The 23,077-nt window shown below is 41.3% G+C and overlaps 1 protein-coding gene across 5 annotated transcripts in view; it reads left to right on the forward strand.

Annotated features, from left to right (window-relative positions):
* The window catches only part of RAD51B (RAD51 paralog B), a 514,016-nt gene that overhangs the window by 165,889 nt on the left and 325,050 nt on the right, over nt 1-23,077 (forward strand). The window contains exon 8 of one of the 5 annotated variants that reach the window (XM_079768334.1): nt 17,000-17,322. The exons of the other annotated variants lie outside the window; for them this stretch is intronic. Within the exon in view, the coding sequence (XP_079624460.1) occupies nt 17,000-17,089 (90 nt within the window). The 3' untranslated portion in view covers nt 17,090-17,322. Of the gene's footprint in view, nt 1-16,999; nt 17,323-23,077 lie in introns of those variants that run through there. 5 annotated transcript variants of the gene reach the window in all.

Here is a 23,077-nt window from a genome sequence, read left to right on the forward strand (position 1 = left end):
ATAGCAAGTAAGCAAAAGATGAACTGCCACATTGGTGTTAAAGTTTTCTTTTGTTCTTATCAGATTTGCATCATTTCTGGCTACATTTATTTGTACTTTCACTTCATTCAAGTTATGGTATCACTGTAATTTGGTTTACTTATTACTTCTTTGGAACATTAGGTTATTTATGCTAATGTTGATCATCTCATGAAAATGATGATTATAACTATTGCTGTCATTTATTAAGCCCTTAATTTTGCTAGATACTATATCAGATGTTTTGTTAATTCATTTAGTAATTATTTATTTAGTACTTTCTATGCCCAGGCATTGATGTAGGGCTAATGATATAGCAGTGAATAAGATAAAACCCTTAAGAAGCTATGTTTCATATATTGTTTCTAATCTACAAATTGTACAAGGTAGATTCTGTCTTAATTTTTAAATGAAACAGCTGAGGCTAGAGAAGGAGAACTTTTTCCAGCATTCTGCAGCTTGTATGTGATCATGATTTAGTTTGAACCCGTCTCATTTGATTCTGGTCTGCATTCTGCTCCATTCTACTGCCTCATGATAACCAGTACTATTTCCTTCTTCATTAAAGATGTTTATAAACATCCAGTATTAGTCTATACATGCTTGGCTATGGATGTAATTATTCCTTTTTAACCTTGGTGCTTCAAGAAAGCTAGAAGAGACAGTAAAACCTAATACGTTGAGCATAAAAAAATAACACCATACCTAGGAATAAATTTAAACTAAAAAATTTGTAAGGTTTATACACTGAGAACTATGAAATATTGTTGAAACAATTAAAAAGCTTAAATAAATGGAAAGAAATATCATGCTCATGATCAGAAAACTCAATATTGTTAAAGTGGAAATATTCCCTAAATTGATCTATAGATTCAACACAACCCTTATCAGAATTGCAGCTGACCCTAAAATTCATTGAAACCCAGAATAGCCAAAACAATTTTATAAAGAACAACGTTGGAGGACTCACACCTTCTAATTTCAAAGCTTACTACAAAGCTACAGTAATTCAAATAGTGTGGTGCTGGTATAGGCTAGAAATATGGATCAATGGATTAGAATGGAGAATCTACAAATAAACTTTTATTTATGGTTAATTGAGTTTTGACAAGGTTACTAAGACAATTAAGTGGAGGAAAGAATAGTCTCTTCAATAAATAGTACTGGGACAACTGGACAGCCACATGCAAAAGAGTAAAGTTGAGCCCTAGCCAGTTTGGCTCAGTGGATAGAGCGTCAGCCTGTGGACTAAAGGGTCCTGGGTTGGATTCCAGTCAAGGGCACATGCTGGGGTTGTGGGCTTGATCCCCAGTGTGGGGTGTGCAGGAGGCAGCCAATCAATGATTCTCTCTCAACATTGATGTCTGTCTCTCTCTCTCTCTCTCTCTCTCTCTCTCTCTCTCTCTCTCTTTCCCCCCCTCTCCCTTCCTCTCTGAAATCAATAAAATATATATATATTAAAAAAGAGTAAAGTTGAACCCCCTACTTCACACCACATACCAAATGAATTAGACACTTAAATGTAAGTTATAAAATTCTTAGAAGAAAACATATGTGTAAATCTTCATGATCTTAGATTGAGCACTGTTTTTTTAGGTAAAACATCAAAAGCATAAGAAACCCAAGTAAAAAAAAAAATAGAACTTCATAAAATGAAAAATGTTGTGGTTCAAAGCACATTATCAAGAAAGTGAAAAGACAGCCCACAGAATGGGAAAAAATAATTGCAAATTTTACATCTGATAAGGATCTAGTATGCAGAAAACATAAAGAACTCTTAGAACACAACAATAAAAAGATAAACAACCCAAATAAAAACAGATAAGACATTTGAATAGACGTTTTTTAAAAGAATACATACAGATCAATAAGCAGATGAAAAGATGCTCAACAGAATTAGTAATTGGTGAAATATAAATCAAAACTATGATATCACTTTACACTATTAGGATGGCTTCAATGAAAAAGACAGCCTATAATAAGTGATAATGAGGTGTGGGAACATTGAAATTCTCATGCTCTGCTAGTGGGGGTGTAAAATGGTGCAGCCACTTTGGAAAACTCAAAAAGTTAAACATAGAATTAGCATATGACCTAGCAGTTCCACACCTAGGTCTGTGCCTAAGAGAATTGAAAACATGTCCACAAAATTTTTTAAATGAATATTCAAAACAACATTATTCATAATAGCCCAAAAGTGGGAACAACTCAAATGTCTGTCAGCTCCTGAGTGCATAAACACATGAGGTGGTATATCTATACAGTGGAATAGTATTTGCCAACGAAAAGGAATACAGTATTGATACATGCTGCAACATTATGTTAAATGAAAGAGGCTAGTCACACACAGCTACATATTGTATGATTCCATTTGTATGAAATGTCCAGAATAGGCAAATCCATAGACAGTAAATAGATTAGTGGTTGCAAGGATCTAGATAGAGAGAAATATGGTCAGTGTCTACTAATGAGTTTCTTTTGGGGGTAATGAAAATGTTCTGCACTGAGGTATTGATGATGGTCACAAAACTGTGAGTATATGAAAAAATACTGAATTATATACTTTGAAAAAGTGAATTTTATGGTATGTGGATTACTTCTCAATAAAACCGTTATATGTATTTTTAAAAAGCTATTACTTTGGTTTTGGGGGTTTGGATTCAAATGAATTACCTATTTCTGTTTGAATTATTTCGATTTGAGTACAATGGAAAATAGACTTTTTATTATTCACGAGGACCTTTAATCTTTATTTTTATCTTTTTCTGTTGGCTTACTTTATACCAACTAACCTTATTACACAGGCAAAAACTACAAAAGAACATTATGATGTAATTTTCTTTATACTTCCTTCTTGATCCTTTCAGAGAGAGGAAGGGAGAGGGAGAGATGGGTAGAAACATCAATGATGAGAGAGAATCATTGATCAGCTGCCTCCTGCACGCCCCCTACTGGGGATGGAGCCCGCAAACCCTGCATGTGCCCTGACCTGAAGTTAAACTGTGACCACCTGATTCATGGGTCAACACTCAACCACTGAGCCACACCAGCTGGGCTTGATCCCTTTTTTAGAAATCTTAATGTTATATTAATTTCAAACCAAGAGTGGCATATTGTTTTAACTGTGTCACTTCGAAATGTAAAATGTGTTTATTTTCAAGAGTATGAATTTGATTTAGACATTGCTTTTTTTTGTTTTGTTTATTTGCTTGGCCAGTGTGGCTCAGTTATTGAGCATCAACCCATGAACCAAAAGGTCACCAGTTCAATTCCCGGTCAGGGCACATGTCTAGATTGTGGGCTCAAAACCCAGTAGGAGGTGTGCAGGAGGCAGTCAGTCGATGTTTCTTTCTCATCGATGTTTCTATCTGTCTCCCTTCCTCTCTCTCTAAAATAAATAAAAACATAAAAAAGAAAAAAAGAAACTGCTATTTTTGTGGCCATGGCACTTGATGGTCACACACTTGAAATGCTCCATGGCCAGACCAGAAGAGTCTTTGAGCAGTTGGGGTGGGGGTGTGGGTGCAGTGTAAAAATGTTCATGGTTTGATAAAGTGCAGGCAGGTTGAATATGACTTTTATAATGTGGCTGTGAGCCCAGCTCATGGGATGAATTCAGACATGTCTCTTTTACTTGTAAATGTGGAATTGAAGTAGATTTTACCATATTTCTTGAATGTCCTGGCATGGTGCTACTGAGAAGTGTGTGTCCAACTCAAAGTATCGTATGACAGGAAACAGCATTTTCTGAGAGAAATAAGGAACTTGGTAGGAAGAGAAGATAATCTTTGCTGGGGAATAGTTCTTTTCCATTGATAGTCCCAGTGCATTTTCCCAGGGTGTGCCTGGGATCTTCTGCTGAATTGCTAGACAATATTCCCTCGTATCCAAATGATTGGATAAAGAAACTAGTTATTTGGGGCTGGAGTGTAGACAGCAAGGAGCCATGGTTCTGAATGTGGGATCTGGCCCAGGCCTCCTTGCTGGGGATGGCCGCACATGCTGGGCAGGACAGAGTGAGTGGCAATGCTTGATAACACCAGGCATTGGCATCACCAATTTCATTTCTGGTCTTCCCTTTTAAAATAGGTTATCTGTTAGCCTCTTGTCAAACTGAATGCTGACATCCCTGTTGCCATTGCCTGGCAAGTCCTTGATATATTTGGAGAGGATTCTCTAAAGCAGTGTCATTTCCAGCACATTTGAATTGTTCATTGTAATCAATTCTTTCTGCCCAATTCAAGTGATAGCAACCTCCAAATTTACCTCCCCAATTCCTGACTGACCCTATAGTTGTTGCTTTCAGTGGCCCCACTGGCGGTTGGCATATTAAAAAAAAAAATTTATTTTCTATTCTTCAAAGCAGTTTTGAACCTAGATTAGTATGTGATCATCTTACTTAAACTAACATAGATTATTCAACTTTTCTATGTGGCTGTTTGTTCACCTGAGTTTCTAAACAAAGAGGTTTCATGCTAAAAACACATTTTAATTATTTCACCATCCTGGAATTGAATGGGATCTTGAGCTATCATTCACCCTCTTCTTCCTAACAGAATGCTTTAGCTAAAATCATCCTAGGAAATGACCAGTCTTAAGTAATTTTAAAAACCTCTTAGATAACTCATTCCAGAGTTTACCAGTTTTCACTATCAGGAAAATTGTGCTCTAAATTTTTGTTGTTGTTGTTAATCCTCACCTGAGGAAATTTTTCCATTGATTTTTAGGGAGAGTGAAAGAGAGAGGAAAGGACAGAGAGAAACATCGATGTGAGAGAAACACATCGATTGGTTGCCTCCTGCACGAGCCCAGACCAGGGCCCGGGCCGGGGAGGAGCCTGCAACCAGGTATGTGCCCTTGACTGGAATCAAACCCAGGACCTTTCAGTCCTCAGGCCAACGCTCTGTCCACTGAGCGGCTAGGGCTGTGCTTTAAATTTTTTAAAATTAATTTCCTTTGGAAGGTTAATTTTGTTTTCTCATTAATTTTCCCCTATTATTATCTGAGGTAGATGTTGTATATATTCAACCTGAAGCAAATTATTCTTCTCTACTTAATATTTCTTCCCCAAATAGGGAAAAATCCTTTGGACAAGCAGCTTTGTAGTCACCCTTGGGTTCACGTTGTGTCAGAAGTCTGGCTTTATAACCTGGAGAGATGCTGAGCCTTAAGTATGAGAGTCTTTAACACCAGATTTTGCTAAAGTTCATAACTAGATGCCTGTTGTTCCCAAGGACTGTTATGTTCAGGAGCTAGTAAGAAATGGAAGAAGTAAGTTTAGTGTGTCTTCTGTGGAAGGTGGAAGTTTAAGGGCAGAGGGGTGTACAGGGACAGCTGGCCTGTTTTTGAGGCACCTTTGGCATTTGAGATGGGTTAGAAACTCAGAGAGAGGTACAATGAGCTTCAGGGGGTTGAAAAAAGAAGTGGAGGATGAGGAGATTCTTAACTGTGCTGAAAGAAATCAGAAGGTACACACTATTCCAGTCCTCTCCTCTTACCACCCTGCTTAGGTGAAGGACAAAACGGAATTTCCTCCTTTTTCATGTTTATCTCGATCGTTTCCTACATTGGATGGAAAGGAAGTGGGAAGGGAACAAAGTGGCATAACTTATTTTAGTTTCGTTTTTTTAGGTCTTTGGGTGCCAAAGTCTTATTGATGTCAAGTTAGGTTTTCATGAACAAAAGAAGGAATAAGAATTATTACCATTTATTGAACACTAGAGGCCCGACGCATGAAATTCGTGCACGGGTATGGTCCCTAGGTCTGGCCTGCAATCAGAGCCATCTTCCCCAGCTGCTGGCAGCCAGCCCCTCCCCCGCCACCAGTCGCCCTCTGTGTGTGAGGCGACTGGCGGGGCGGGGGCCTTGGCCTGGCACCGCCTGCATCCGCCACCACTCACCCCCGGTTCCCTGTTCGCCATCGGGCAATCAGAGCCTGCCGGCTGGGGGAAGGAACCGAGAGGTTGGCCGGCAGGTGATCGGGGCCTGTGGGCTGGGGGCAGCTCCTGCATTGAGTGTCTGCCCCCTGGTGGCTGTTCTGCCATTCAGTCGATTTGCATATTACTCTTTTATTATATAGGACTAGAGGCCCGATGCATGAAAATTGGTGCAGGAGTAGACCTTCCTTTCCCCCAGCTGCCAGCACCGACTTACCTCTGGCACGCAGGACCCAGGCTGCTTCCCTTTTCCAGCCACCTTCAGGCACCAGGAACCCGGGCTGGCTTCCCTCGGGCCACCTGCAGGCACCAGGGACCCGGGCTGGCTCCCTTGGGCTGCTCACAGGCACCCGGGACCCAGGCTGGCTTCCATCTGGCCCTGGCTTCATCAGGGAGGACATTCGGAATGACGTCCAGTCTAATTAGCATAATACCCTTTTATTATTATAGATAAGGATTGTGCTAAGCACATTAGGTACATTCTTTTATTTATCTACTAGAGGCCCAGTGCATGAAATTCGTGCAAGGGGGTGGGGTCCCCTCAGCCCAGCCTGCACCCTCTCCAATCCGGGACCCCTCAGGGGATGTCTGACTGCCGGCCCAATCCCAGGGATCGGGCCTAAATCGGCAGTCGGACATCCCTCTCACAATCCGGGACTGCTGGTTCCTAACTGCTCACTTGCCTGCCTGCCTGATCGCCCCTAACTGCCTCCCCCTGCTGGCCTGGTTGCCCCCAACTGCCCCCCCCCGCTGGCCTGGTCGCCCCCAACTGCCCCCCTGCCAGCCTGGTTGCCCTCAACTGCCCACCCCTGCAGGCCTGGTCACCCCTCACTGCCCCCCCTGCCAGCCTGGTCACCCCCAACTGCCCCTCTGCTCACCTAGTTGCCCCCAACTGCCCCACCGGCCAGCCTGGTCACCTCCAACTGCCCCCCTCCGCCAACCTGGTCACCCCAACTGCCCTCCCACCAGCCTGGTTGCCCCCAACTGCCCCCCTGCCAGCCTGGTCGCCCCGTGCAGCCTGCTGTTCAGTCATTTGGTCGTTTCTCACTAACCCTCTTGCTGGCCTGGTCGCCCCACGCAGCCTGCTTGTTCAGTTGTTTGGTTGTCCCTCACTAACCCCCTGCTGGCCTTGTCGCCCCATGGCAGCCTGCTGTTCGGTCGTCCATGTGGTTATTTCGGTTGTGACGGCCCCTGGCTTTTTATATATTAGGATATAGCTCTATAATATAAGCATTTCTCTAAGTTAATACATGTAAACACTTAGAATAGTGCCTGAAATATAGTAAGAGCGAAATAAATGTTAATACCCATTTTGGAGATAAAAGAAATGTATCTTAGAATAGCATTGGAAGAATTTGAATTCATGACTTTTAAACTCCTTCAAGAATACAGCCTTCTTTACAAAAATCTTTCCTGACATTCTCCAGTATGTACATACTAGGATCATACATGTGTTTAATTCTATGTTCTGACTCGTTCCAATTCGTGAGTTCTATTTCCTCCCCCCACCCCTGCATTTATCCCCAGGGAAGTTCATTTTTCAAATTATCAAGGTCTGGACCAAATTTATTTAGTGAGAATGTAGAATTTTTCTTACAAGATTTTAAAAGGACAAGTCAGATCATTACATGAAAGGATCTGTTTAGGCTCTTTTTGCATGGCAGGGGGTGGACCAAATAACCTTTGGATCACTTCCACTCGTATAATTCACCGTTCCAGCAGGACGGCAACATTTCAGGCCAAAGTTCAACTTTTTTTTTCATTATTAAATTCTTTTATCGTCGCCAGGAAACTAGAGAAAATGAATTCTTCACAGTGTGCTTGTGCGTGCAACATGAAACGGTTTGCACACTAAATGAAATTAAATGAAAGACAGCTGTTTGGGAAAGAGCCGCCAGAAACTGATTGGGTTCTATTAGAGGAGAATAGAGGCTGGGAACACATTTTCAGAAACAGGATATCAGTGGCTTAAAAAGCAAGCAAATGTACATGCACCAGAGCTCTCCTGCGGTTGTGCTGTTGCCTGTCTCTTCAGTTCATCCACCTGAAATTATTATTTGCTCTTGGCGAGTGGGTGTCTGCTTTCAAGGCCTCTTTGCACATATCAAATGGGTGGCAGTTCTTTCTTTTCTTAGAGGTAAATACAGCACAATCCCACTACAATGCCTTTTTTAAGTACTTTGGTTTTGGCTAAATTACAAATCAAACCACTTCCTTTACCCAGACCTTTTTTCCCCTGTCAAAATACTGAAGGTTGCCAGAGGTGCCACCAGGGTCCCCTGAAAAGGCTACCAGCAAGAGGGGAGCAGTTGCACCCCCAAACAGACTCAAAGCAGATGGTCACCTGAGGTGATAAGTATCCCAACTTTTTTAAGCCTTGCTTTGTGACTGCTCTGTACTTCCCAGGCACTCAAGGTATGTTACCAGGTGATGCTCCTCCCCACCCCACAAGACCTCATTGCTCATTGTTTGGGCATGTGCTCTTCTATTTTACCCCAAAGCTCTGCTATGCTGACCTTCCCACCTTCCTGCTAGATGGTAGTTCATAGTAGGATTTTAGCCATACAGTGTTACACATGGAACTGCCTTTAAAGGAATTTTGTTGTTGTTTTGTTTTGTTAATCCTCACTTGAGGATATGTTTTCCATTGAATTTTTAAAGAGAGTGGAGTGGAGGGGGGGGGGGGTTTGAGAGAGAGAGAGAGAGAGAGAGAGAGAGAGAGATCAATGTGAGAGACACATCACTTGGTTGTAATTGGTTGCCTCCCAACCAGAGCTGGGGATTGAACCTGAAACCCGGGTACCTGCCCTTGACCGGGAATTGAATCTGCGACCCTTTGGTCCATGGTCTGATGCTCTAACCACTGAGACAAACCAGCCAGGACTAAAGGAATTTTTTTAAAACCCCAAAAGGGTTTACTATTGAAGCATAACCTATGTACAGCATAACCTCATACAGGAAATTCAGTTAGCATTCAAAGTTAGGAATCCTCGTATAACAGTGCACTCGTACAGCCTTAGTCTCTGGAGGCCCTGCTTACATTCAGTGTTTACATTTTGACCCTTTTTTAAACAATGGTCTTCCATAATTCATTCAGGCCCAATCTCAACTGCCTTCCTTTGAGATCTCACTTGCTTATCCCCTCAATCCCTTCTTTATTTTTCTCATTCAAAATACAGCCTCTTCTTTGGCTGAGATTAAGGAATCACTCCATCATAGTGTGACCAGCTACAGTCCTTCCTTATCACAGTGTATATTGGGTCACCGCTCCTGGGGTACTTGGACCCAGGTCTCCAGGAGACGTTGAACTAAACGTTCCAGGACCTGCTATATATGAATAAGCTCCCATTGATCACAGGTCCTACACTCCACAGAGTAAATGGGCCGACGTCCGATCAGAGGCATCAGCAAGGTTCCCCATCTTTAAAATGACGTTTACTTCCTTTTCCTTCTGGTTATAATCCAGTGTAGATACTAAAAATATTCTGCTGTATAATTAGGAAGTTCTCGAGTGCTCATTCTGTGAGAGGATAGTTGGAAGGGACAGTCTATGGAAATTAGGAATATTCTACTTATTGTTTCTGCATCACATGAAGATTCATATAATCAGACTTGTCCCAGAGTCACCTAGTTTGAGATTTAACTATTGTATAACTTTTCTCATTCATTCAGAATGCATTTATTGAATACCTGTTTGTATGCTAGGCACTGGGGAAGGACTGATGTCAGGAAAATTGGTAAGCTGTGTTCCCTTCTCTTGGGAGCTTATGGTCGATGAGTTGTGGTGAGAAAGTATTTTTCTGAGTGTTGACATGATTGCTTGCTCTTAATGGCATTTATGTCAATAAAAGGCCTTAATAATATATTTCTCTTCTTTATCTGGACAATATAATATATTTATTCCCTTTACAAAATATAATCAGTCCTTTTGTCTGCCTGCCCTCAAATGAGGTGACCAAATGTACATAAGGATATGTGATGACATAGCCACAAACATAATTCTCTATGCAGATAGTCTTTCTGAATTCTTGGTGAATTAAAAATGTTTAATGTTGTGAGTCTTAGCCATAGTCATTCAGATTTCATTATCACGTGATCAAGCTGGGGTGATTGGTTTTAGTGCAGCCATAGGAAATCAAAGCTGACAGCTGGGCTGCAGCTGTGTCCCAGCTGGTTCTGTTGAGCTGTATTCAGAGGGAACAGTGGTGGCAGCTCCCCAGGCTCCCCAGTGCCAGGAGATGGTCTCTTTGGTTATTCAAGGCAATACCTACCAGATGCTTTTGAAGCCAGTGCAATTAACACTCAGGAAGTGAGACTGCAGTGAAATGAAGAATATAGTGCTTGTTTAGTGGCATGTCATCATTGCTTTCTTCTTTACAAATTCAATAAACTCACTACATAGAAAGAATATTTACCTTATATAATTAATGAGGCACTATTTCCCCTAAATTATAAGGATATGCTTTTAAAATTGGCTGTCTTAAAGTTCTCTGCACTGTCATAAGATTTTTAACTGGAAATCTTTTATAGATTCTTGTGGGTAGAATAGCACACTTACGTTTGAAATATACTCAGTTGGTTTACTGATTTTATTAAATCTCACCAGAAATTGCTTTAGCTACTTTTAGTTTTCTTGGAGGAAAGCTATTATTTGTAGCTCAGATTAATCAATGTTGTACCTATTATAAATGATACTGTAATGAGAGCTGGAATAAAAATTTTGCAATGCATAACAAATGACTGGTCTATTTAAGCAGAGAATTTGAGAGTCATGAGATTATATTGTGAACCTCTAATTTTTTGTACGTAACTCTGTAAGTCATTCATTGCTGGTACAGACCCTAACTAGAAATGCTGAGTGAATGTGCTTAACTGTTACTAAGGTGCATTTAGTACATGCACAGACTTCGAGCATTTGTGAATACCGCTTGGTTTTCGGTTAGTTGTGTTTGTTCCTGGTTCTGCGTCCTGTTGAATTGGAATTTGCTTATATAAAGAAGTGTCTATAAAGCCACAGGCAAGTAAAGTTGGAATTTCTTCCTTGGGGAAATCTGAAGTGTAGAGTTATAAGCAAATATTAAGGTTCAAAGTAGGCAATATAATGAGCACATTCAAGGAATTAGTAAGTATTTATGTAACACTTCATGTGTGCAAAATGTTTTATAGCCATATTCATTAATTTACATAAGTCCCCTGGAAGGTAACAATGTTATTACATCTGTTTTATAAGCAAGACGGGCAAAATATAGGCAAATTAAGTGGCTGAAAGGAAAAGAAATTAAGACATTGATTCTAAGGTGTAGTCCTATATTGTATGCCATGTTGCTTCATTAGGGAAAGAAAGGAATAAAGTGCTTCCATTGTGTGTGTGTGTGTGTGTGTGTGTGTGTGTGTGTGTGTGTGTGTAATCTTTATTGAGATTACTAGAGGCCTGGTGCACGAAATTCGTGCACGGGGTGGGGGGGTGGGTGTCCCTCAGCTCAACATGAACCCTCTCCGATCTGGGACCCCTCAAAGGATGTCCGATTGCCCGAAGTGGGATCGGGCCTAAACAGGCAATCGGACATCCCTCTCACAATCCAGGGCTGCTGGCTCCCAACCACTCACCTGCCTGCCTGCCTGATTGTCCCTAATTGCTTCTGCCTGCCAGCCTGATCACCCCCTAACCACTCCCCTGCCGGCCTTGTCACCCCTATCTGCCCTCCCCTGCTGGCCAAGTCACCCCTAACTTCCCTCCCTTGCCAGCCTGGTCGCCCCTAACTGCCCTCCCCTGCCAGCCCAATTGCCCCTAACTGCCTCCTCTGCTGGCCTGGTCACCCCTAACTGCCCTCCCCTGCCGGCCAAGTTGCCCTTAACTACTCTCCCCTGCCAGTCCAGTTGCCCCTAACTGTCCTCCCCTGCAGGCCTGGTCGCCCCCAACTGCCCTCCTCTGCTGGCCTGGTCACCCCTAACTGCCCTCCCCTGCAGGCCTGGTCACTCCCAACTGCCCTCCCCTGCAAGCCTGGTTGCCCTTAACTGCTCTCCCCTGCTGGCCCAGTCACCCCTAACTGCTCTCCCCTGCTGGCCTGGTCCCCCAACTGCCCTCACCTGCAGGCCTGGTCCCTCCCAACTGCCCTCCCCTGCAGGCCTGGTCCCCCCCAACTGCCCTCCCCTGCAGGCCTGGTTCCCCCAAACTGCCCTCCCCTGTAGGCCTGAGTTCCCCCAAACTGTCCTCCCCTGGCTGGCCTGATCGCCCACAACTACCCTCCCCTGCTGGCCATCTGTGGTGGTCATCTTGTGTCCACATGGGGGTGGCCATCTTGTGTGTTGGAGTGATGGTGAATTTGCATATTACTTCTTTATTATATAGGATTACAGAAGTCCCTCTTTTTCCCCTGCTCATTGTTCCCCTCCACCCGGTTCCCGCCCCACCCCAGTCCTTCACCACCCTATTGTCTGTGTCCATAGGTAATGCATATATGCATAAAAGATCTTTGTTTAATCTTTTCCCGTCCCCCCCTTCTCTCTGAGAATCATCAATCTGTTCCATTTCCATGCCTCTGATTCTATTTTATTCACCAGTTTAGTCTGTTCATTAGATTTTTTATTCATTTATTTTGATTTTTAGATTCAATTGTTGATAGGTATGTATTTGTTCATATTTTTGATCTTTTCTTTTTCTTCTTCTTTCTCTTCTTAAAGAATACCCTTCAACATTTCATATAATACTGGTTTGGTGGTGATGAACTCCTTTAGATTTTTCTTGTCTGTGAAGCTCTTTATCTGACCTTCAATTCTAAATGATAGCTTTGAGGGGTAGAATAATCTTGGTTGTAGATCCTTGCTATTCATCACTTTAAATATTTCTTGCCACTCCCTTCTGGCCTGCATAGTTTCTGTTGAGAAATCAGCTAACAGTCATATGGGCACGCCCTTGTAGGTAACTAACTGCTTTTCTCTTGCTGCTTTTAAGATTCTCTCTTTGTCTTTAGCCCTTGGCATTTTTGTTATGATGTGTCTTGGTGTGGTCCTCTTTGGGTTTCTCTTTTTTGGGACTCTTTGTGGTTCCTGGACTTACAAGTCTATTTCTTTCACTAGGTAGGGGAAGTTTTCTATCATTATTTCTTCAAATACACTGAATGGCCAGATTATTATGATCTCTGAATGCATAATAATCTGGCCACTCATTGTATATCCTATATAATAAAAGGCTAATATTCAAATTGTCTTCTCAACCAGGAGTTCTATCAGAAGGTAGGCTGGCCAACTGCCCATATCCCCTCCCCCTGGCCAGGCTGGCCGGACCCCACCTATGCACAAATTCATGCACTGGGCCTCTAACATATATCCTACCTAATAAAACAGTAATATGCAAATTGACCACACCTTCGCTACACCCATAAGCCACGCCCACCAGCCACGCCCACCAGCCAATCAGGAGCAAATATACACGTTAAACCAGCAAAGATGGGGGGGGGGGTTGGATCCAAGTAATGATGGTGAACTGGGGCAGGCGGTTAGCACCAGTAGCTGGCTGACCAGGGCTCGGATAGGGGCTTCAAAGCCCCTATCAGGGATGACGGACCAGGGCAGGCGGAGTGGGTTAGCGCCGCCAACCGGCTGACCAGGTCCCAGATGCCAGCCGCAGCTGACTCGAAGTCCCTATTAGGGATGATGGACCAGGGCAGGCGGCGTGGGTTAGCGCCGCCAGTCGCCTGACCAGGTCCCGGATAGGGGCTTGGAGTCTAGCATAACAAAAAGAATATTCGGCAAAAGCAGGAGACAAGGTTTCATAAGTTCTCCCCCAGGTCACCACTGTTCTCTTATACATTTTAATTATCCCAGACTTTGCCTGATGGGATTTGATTTGAATTATGCCTGATAGAGATTACATGGCATGAATTGTAGGCTCATTCTTTTTGTGGTTGCCTGACTGAGAAAGGCCTTGGAATAAGAGAAGACACTTTTATTTTCCTTTTTCATTCTATAGAGACTGAGGAATTACAATTATATGAAGAAGTTAGTGAGCGAATGAAAGTCTCATGCTATATTTTTCTGTAAGTTTTATCATGTGGACTATCAAAAACTTGGTGGGATCCTTTTCAAGAGGTGTTACAAAAATTATGTTGGAATTAACATTCAAGAGTAAAAGGAGAGAAGTGAGTGGTGGGTAAAGGAAAGAACTTTGTCCTAGAAACCAAATAGAAGCCACATAAACCTTCAGATTCTTACTCATTGTGCTTTGGAGGTATTAAAGGATAATTTTTTAAAAAGGTAAAATCATGACTCATAATCTGTATAGATAAAAGGCTAAGTGACTGACATTTGTCCATCCATCCGACCAACCGGTACACATGACGCACACTGGAAATTTAAAAATAAACTTCGACTTGCACACGTGCCATACATATAAAGCTCTCGCTGGCGCTAATTTGAATGTTGCATTTGGTGGGAAAGTTCTTTTCAGAGGGAATATTTGTGTCACCATGCTATACGATTGGCCATAGTACAAACGAGTTTGTGACCTAACATTATCAAAGCTGAAATATTAACAGGATCTGCAGAGGGAGAGATTGTTCTGATTCCAAGAATTGATTTGTCCCCATCTGACACTGTCCACTCACTTAAATTAATTCAAAGATAGTTTCCCGTTATGCCAACATTTGTGATGACTATTAATAAATCACAAGGACAAACTCTAGACAGAGTAGGAATATTCCTACCTGAACCCGTTTTTGGACATGGTCAGTTATATGTTGCTTTCTCTCTCTCTCTCTCTTTTTTTAAAAATTATTTTTAAAAAATATTTTATTGATTTTTTTACAGAGAAGAAGGGAGAGGGATAGAGAGTTAGAAACATCGATGAGAGAGAAACATCGATCAGCTGCCTCCTGCACACCTCCTACGGGGGATGTGCCCACAACCAAGGTACATGCCCTTGACCGGAATCGAACCTGGGACCTTTCAGTCCACAGGGCGATGCTCTGTCCACTGAGCCAAACCAGTTACGGCTGTTGCTTTCTCTTGAGTTCAAAGAGCATGTTACGTTAAAGTTAAAGTTGTAAATACTTTATCTCAAGGGAAATTAGTCAAGCACTCTGAAAGTGTTTTTACTCTTAATGTGGTATACAGGAAGATATTAGAATAAGTTTAATCACTTTATCAGTCATTATTTGCATCAATGTTGTTTTTATATTATGAGTTTGTTATTGTTATATCATTTTGTTATTGTTTAGTTACTAATAAAATTACGTATTATTTTCATATACATTGTACTCATTTCCTTTTATCTCTCACACTTTTATTATAGAGAAAGGGCAAATAGCAATATTAAAATATTTCATCTAATTAATTTCCTTTCAATGTGCACGAATTTTGTGCACCGGGCTACTAGTATATATATATACTGAGTGGCCAGATTATTATGTATTCAGAGATCATAATAATCTGGCCACTCAGTGTAGGTTTTCAATGTCTTGCTCTCTCTTCTTCTGGCACAATGTGAATGTTGGTACACTTGAAGTTGTCCCAGAGGCTCCTTACACCATCCTCACATTTTTGGATTACTTTTTCTTTTTGCTCTTCTGATTGGGTGTTTTTTGCTTCCTCATATTTCAAATCAGTGTATGCTTAATTTCTAACTGGTCCTTTTTCATTTTTTGGAGGTTTCTAGAAGATTCTTGAGTAACCTTATAACCGTGGTTTTGAACTCTATATCCAGTAGTCTACTCTCTCCCATTTCTTTTATTTGCAGCATGCCTCCCTGTCTCCGCATTTTGGCTGCTTCCCTGTGTTTGTTTCTATGTATTGGGTAGAGCTGCTATGTCTCCTTGAGTTGGTAGAGTGGCCTTGTGTAGTAGGTGTTCTATAGGACCCAGTGGCTCAGCTTCCCCAGTCACCTGAGCTGGGAGCTCTAAGTGCACCCCTTTGTGGGCTGTGAGCACAGTGTTGTTGTAGTTGAGACTTGATGGTTGTTGGTGTCACTGGGAGGAATTGACCTCCAGACTAATTGGCTGTGAGGACCAGCTGTGACTACACTGGGAAAGCTACTGTGCAGGAGACTCCTCTATGGAGCAGGACTTGCTTCAGGGGGGCTTTGGTGCTCACTGAGTCTGCCCCTTGAGTGTGTCGCTTATGGAAGTGTAGAGCTGTAATCTGGTATGATCTGACACTGACCACTGTGTATACTGGCTCTTGGTTTTCCAGGGAGGTGCAAAGTCACCTGCCTGAGGCCACCAAGCAGGAGTTAAAGAGAGATCTGGAGATTCCTCCTCTTTGTATCTTCTTTGTATCAGGTTTGGAAGTGCCCAGATGAGGCCCAACTATGAAGCAAGGCAGGCTGGTGCTGGTGCTGGGACTTGGGCCTTTTATTGATAGGTTTGGGGCTCCCTGACCCAGTTGCAGCTTGTTTGAGAGATTTTAGCCTGAGCAAGGAAAGGCCATTCATATGCAAAAGCCACTGCACACAGGTTGGGTGGGGTTGTAAATTGGTAGGAGGTGGGGCCTTAGGGAATCACCAGGTTAGAGCAAACATAAATGGCTGCCAGTCAGCCCTGCGACCTAGGAGGTCCCAGCATAGGAACAATGATCCTTGCAAGCACATTGGTCTGGGACAGTGATGGGCAACCTTTTGAGCTTGGTGTGTCAAACTTCACCAAAAAACTGAGCATAACTCAGGTAGTGTGTCACGTTGAGGAAAAAACATTATTTCGCGATATTTATAGTTTAAATAACATAAATGTTTCATCCTCGGCATGCGGCCGCCTCAGCGGCCGCGTGTCATCAGAAATGACACTGACGCATGTCAGAGGTTCGCCATCACTGGTCTGGGAGAAAGCCGTCTCCGAGTTCCTGCCCTGATGCCAGACAATCCAGTTCCTCCTAGTATGTGTCTGTGTTTGCCAGAGCCTCACCCTGGTGCTGGAACTCAGAGGAAGCAAGACCTTGTAAGTCTAGTTCGTGGTGCTAGTCTTTTAAGAGGAACAGCTGGGTCTCCAGCAGCCTCTGTTTAACTAAGCCCCAATCCGCATTGGTTTTTACAGCCTGTTGTTCTTACTTCCCTGTAGGGACTTCTTTTCCCAGCTCTGGGACCCTGGACTGGTATCTGGTGTGGGGCTTGGGCCCCTTGCTCCTCCAGGCGGCCTCTGCAGAGATGATCTTCCCGATTGAAAAAGTGGGTGCCAGGCCAGCCCGTTCTGTGCCTCCATACCTCCTACCGGTTTCAGTGTGCTTTCTTCTTTACTTCTATAATTGTAGGTCTTCCATTCAGCCAGCTTTCCAGCAGTTCTGGATGATGATTGTTCTGTATTTTAGTTAAAATTTTGATGTGGTCGTGGGAGGCGGCAAGTACAGGCTTTTACCTACGCCACCATCTTCCGAAATCTGTGTGCTTCCGTTTTATTTAGACTTGGACATAGTGCCTATTTGGGTAATTGTTTATATTCATATATATATATATATATATATATATATATATATATATATATATATATATATATTACTTCCTTGTTATGTGATGCAAATGCCTTCCAACACAAATCCCAGTAAAAGGATATCTGAGGTTATTATCTGATGGATAAGATACTGGGTTAAACATTCTCAATAAAATGTTGTAGCTGTGATGCCCAACAGATTAGTGAATATGTCCGGTGGATGCTTAGTATTGATCTTGGTAGAATACGCTGTGAGACCAACAGAGGCATGACCTTGTTGACTACACGCTGCCTGTAGGCAGCTCTCTCTCTCTGTCACTCTGTGTTCTTATTACCTTTCTCCCCCAAAGAATAGCAAATTTATGACAAAGAGTAATATGTTTGCTTATTCCCTCAAAAAGTAAAACGAGAAAATCTGCCATAACAGAAGAGATTAAAAAATCACCCAGACTCTTGCATTAGAAAGCAGGAAACATGGTAAATTATTGCATTCAATTAAATTCTCATTTGCTTACTGAGTGCACAGAAACTGCTTTAACACTCTGAGGTGTGACCATAAGGTAATGAAGAGTGATTTTTTAAAATAAATATACCTTCAGGTACACTGTTTAAATGAGTGCTATTCTTCCACATAGCCACTCTACACTAATCCAACAATATTGTCACTGCAAAAAAAGTATTTTTAGAACTTGTCCTTTTGAATTGCCTTTAGAAGCCATTTATGAACTTTAAAAGAAAACAGTCTCCTATTTACTTAAAGTCACACCATGCTTTCTTAATCAACCCTTCCCCTGCAAAGAAATTTGTTACCCAGATAGATTATTGACCTAATAAAAAAATATTAACTTATTTTTTTAAATTTTTTATTTTGAAATAATTTAGACTTACAAAAAAGTTATAAAAGTATATCCTTCACCCACCTTCCCTAATGTTAACATCTAACTTAAGCCTAGTGCAGGTATCAAAATCAGGAAACTAGCATCAATAAAATACTATTTGTTAATCTATAGACAGTATTTAATTTCTCCAGTTTTCCCCACTGATATCCCTTTTCCACTTCTGGACATGGTCGCGGATCTCACACTCCATTTAGTTGTCATGTCTTCTTAGTCTCTTCTGATCTGTGACAGTTCCCAATGAGAACATTTAAAAGAAGTACCCCACCACCACCACCACCACCTAAAGAAGAGCCATAGAATCTGAATGTCATTCCAAAACATCTCTGTCTCTGTCCCTGTCTTGTCAATCCTTTCTCTCACATATGTGATTGTGAGCCTACTATGTGCCAAATTTGTGCTGATTGCTGAAATAAAAACAAAAGTAAGATTTGCTTGGGCACAAAGGAGCTCCCAGTATATGAAGGCAACAAGCCTGTCTATCCAAAACCATGTTGCAGGTATATATCGAGCTCCGTGCATTTTTTTATGATGCTCAGAGTCTCTGCCCTTCTTTCCACTTCTTCTGCCATTACCTTATTTCAGATTCTCACTCCCTCATGCCTTATCTATTGCAACTGTTTTCTAAATGGTCTCTTTTGCTATAATTCCCCTCCCCCCACCAATTCATCTAAAATATCTCTTTATATGTATTCTCCCTCTATTCAGTACCTCTTTGTAGCTCCCCCCAATTTTAATTTCTTAATAATGGTCCATTTTCTTAACTTAGCAGCTCTAATGTTTCTGATAATCACTGGGACTACCCTAATAGCATCCTAATTGGTTGACCCACATCTGCTCTTGTATCATCATGTAGTCAGTGTGATCGTCTCAAAATATAGATCTGATCACATCATGTTTCTGTTTAACTCTTTCAGTGGCTTCTCATTGTTCTTAGGATGCCATCCAAAATCTTTGGCAAGACCTATCTGCCTGTATGATATATATAATATGATTGCCTCATAGGGCTTTTGGAAGTGTTAGAGCAGTTAGAACTAATAACATGCTTAGAAAAGAGCCTAGAATGATTTCACTTATATGTGGAATCTAAAAAACAAAATAGACAAACAAGCAGAAAGAAACAGACTCATAGATACAGAGAATATTTGGATGGTTTCCAGATGGGAGGAGGTTTGGAGGATGGATGAAAAAGGTGAAGAGATTAATAAGTACAAAATTTGCAGTTACAGAATAGTTATGAGGATGTAAAGTTCAGCATTAGGAATATAGTCAATAATCCTATATAATAAAAGGGTAATATGCAAATAGACCAAAGGGCAGAATGACCAGAATGCCTATGGCCCATTGCCCTGGCTGGCCCCGCCCCCCAGCGGACCCACCCACCTCGATCAGGAGCGGGGCTGGCTGGTAAACTGCCTGAGACCCCTCGCCCTGGCCAGCCCTGCCCCCTTTCAGCCCCCTGGCCAGCTGGACCCCACCAGTGCATGAATTCATGCACCAGGCCTCTAGTATTATAATAACTATGCATGGTGTCAGATGGATATCGGAATGATCACTTAGTTATATAATGTCTGATCACCTGAAACTAATATATTATATGTCAACTATAATTGTACAGGAGGCAACTGATAGATATTTTTCTCTCACATCAGTGTTTCTCTCTCTCCCTCCCTTCCTCTCTCTAAGATTAGTAAAGAACCCCCAAAAAACAAAAACCACTCATTGTGAAAAAAATTATTTAAAGTAAAAAAAATGAAGTTAAAAAATATGAATAATAAAACAACAACAAATACATAACTATGAACAATTACTTTAAATGCAAATGGATTAAATGTTCCAATCAAAAGACATAGTGGCTGAATGGATAACAAAACAATACCCTTACGTATGCTGCCTACAAAAGACTCACTTCAGATCAAAAGACACACACAGACTGAAAGTAAAGAGATGGAAAAAGATATTTCATGAAAATGAGAAAACAAACAAACAAACCTGGGATAGCAATTCTTATACCAGACAAAATAGACTTTTAAAACAAAGGCAGAGGCCATTGTTCCTTTGTTTTACAGACAGTGAAGGACACAGCAATTCCACTTCTGGATATTCATCAGAAGAAACCCAAAACACTAAATCGAGTAGATATATACATCTATATGTTCATTACGGCATTATTTACAATGCCAAGATATGGAAGTAACCTAACTCCATCAGTAGATGAAAGGATAAAGAGGACGTGGTGCATACAGGGAATGAGATATGACTCAGCCATAAATAAAGAATGAAATCTTGCCATCTGCAACAACAGGATGGACCTAGGTGGCATTGTGCTGAGTGACAGAGAAATGCCACTTATATGTGGATTCTAAAAAACAAAATAAATGAATAAGCAGACCAGAAACGGACTCATAGATACAGAGAACTTGAAAGTTACCAGATGGGAAGGGGTATAGGAGATGGATGAAAAAAGTGAAGAGATTAAGAAATATAAATTGTTGGTTACAGAATGATTGCAGGGATGTAAAGTGTAGCATAGGAAATATAGTCAATAATATTGTAATAACCATGAATGGTGTCAGATAGGTACTACATTTATTGGGGTAATCACTTATTAAGTTATATAATGTCTAATCACTGGGTTGTACACTTGAAACTAATATAGTATTGTCCATGAGCTGTAATTGAAAAATAAAATATTATGTAAAAATAAAATAAGGCTCATAAGTCATAGTTGAAAAGTTACTATATGATTAAAGATAATATATGTAAAATGCCTGGTATATAGTAATAATAAGTTATAGCTAGGTTATTAATCTATGAGATAATAATAAAAAGGGTTCTAATTTGTAATACTAAAGAGATAAGTCTATAACTTCCATGAGGTAAAGAGATAATGTCATGAATTCAGAGACACTAACTTTCTTATAGTACATCCAACCACTTCAATTTTTACATTATACCATTTTTAAAGAAATGATTATTAGAGTTCTAATTATGTTAGAAGATGAATACATTACACCTAAAAATTCTGGTTAAAATATAAAATCTATCTTTTTAAAGCATGGTTCAGTTGGAGATAAAATAAGAGAAATAACTATAGGCCAGAAACAACATTTCTCAGAAGGAAAAAACTCGAGGATTTTCCCCTGAGAGCAGCTGCACATCCTTCGTGAACTAGAGCTTGGTTTCTACTGGGCACATGACATACTTGTAGTTGGGGGAACAGGTCACAGAGCTGGGGCCCAAGCAAGATAAGAGGTTAAATGAGAGACCTCTACTTATAGCTGAGACTCCCAAAGGGTGACACCCTCAATGGATAAATTAGATAAAACACACCCTTCTCAGCCATGGCTATGGATGGATCAGGGAAAAGAGGTGTGTGTGTGAGGCTCTCATTAAAAAACAATGCATGAGATCCTAACCCTAACTCTAAACCTATCCCTAAATCCTCACCCTAAATCCTAACCCTAACCCTATTCCTAAATCCTAAGCCTAACCCCTAAGCCTAACCCTAAATCATAACCCTAATCTTATCCTTAAAGTCTAACCCTAACTCTAATCCTATCCCTAAATCTGAACCCTAACCCTAACCTTAAATCCTAACCCTATCCCTAAATCCTAACCTAACCCCTAACCCTATAAACAAACAAACAAACAAACAAACAAACAAACAATTACATTGCATGAGCTCCTTTGGACTCTTAACTAGTGGCCCACAGGTCAGAGACCTAAAATGTGCCATGCAAGTCATCTAGCGAATAGATGTTTAGAGGTGGAATTCCTCCCCCATTACAAAATTTAATTTTGTAATGGTGACTAATTGTGTGATAAGCACGTATGAAGATTGGAGCCATCATTTTGGAACTGTCCTTAAACAGAAGGAAGGAATGTAAACTCAGTCCCATCCTGTAGTGCAAGTCAAGCCTTATTTTTTCATCCCCTACTACTGACCTACCGGGTAACTCTGAGAAAGCAGTTTCATTCAATCTTGACCTCAAGCCTTTGTATTCCTAATGAAGGAGCAATCCTGTTGGCACCTTTCTTATGCAGAGAGTGGCAGGTTAATGAGGTGGTGGGCAGTTTCAAGCTTCTAACTAGACAAAAGGACTTTTCTATACAAGCTGGTGTGATTTTGCACTTACATATTCATGTGACCATCTTCTTTGAGGCTATATAAGACAGTCTTTCCTAAGGTAAAAACAGTGAACTAGCTCCTTGATGTTTCTGAGTTTGCAAACTGTTTTAAAGAGTAAAGAGTCTCACAAGTTAATAATAATAAAAAGAAGACAGGTTTTCTTACTGTCATTTTAATGATGAGATAACGATACAGTTGAAAGAGATTAGGTAACTTTCTCAAGGTCTCATGACAAACAGGTGACAAAGCTAAGTTTTCCCACATAATGTTATACTGGGTGAGAAATGTGTCCTTATTTAAAATATTACTTCAGCGAGTCGTAGGCTTTATGGAGCTCTCAACGCCAGCAGTAACATTTCTGAGCCCCTACTGGGCACATGGCAACGTGGTCTGAAAACTGGAAAGGGCTCGAGCATTCATTTATACGGCATTCAAAACAAAATTAATTTAGAGTCAAGCCAGTGGAACTGCAGAATTTAAGGGGGTGAGAAACGAATTGTCTGTGTCCACTTCTTTTTTTATCCTCTCATTTTCTTCAGTTGATGTTCTTCTCAGATGCCAGAGACCAGTCATGGTTGCCAGATGCTGGGCTCGGCTGGCTCGTCAAGGGGCTGCGCACTGCCTGTTTCCATGAGCGCTGGAAGAAAGATGCAATGGAAAAAGCACACGCAGCCGTTTTTAAGT

This window comes from Cnephaeus nilssonii (genome assembly GCF_951640355.1).
Source record: "Cnephaeus nilssonii genome assembly, chromosome: 4".
Classification (NCBI taxonomy): Eukaryota; Metazoa; Chordata; class Mammalia; order Chiroptera; family Vespertilionidae; genus Cnephaeus; species Cnephaeus nilssonii.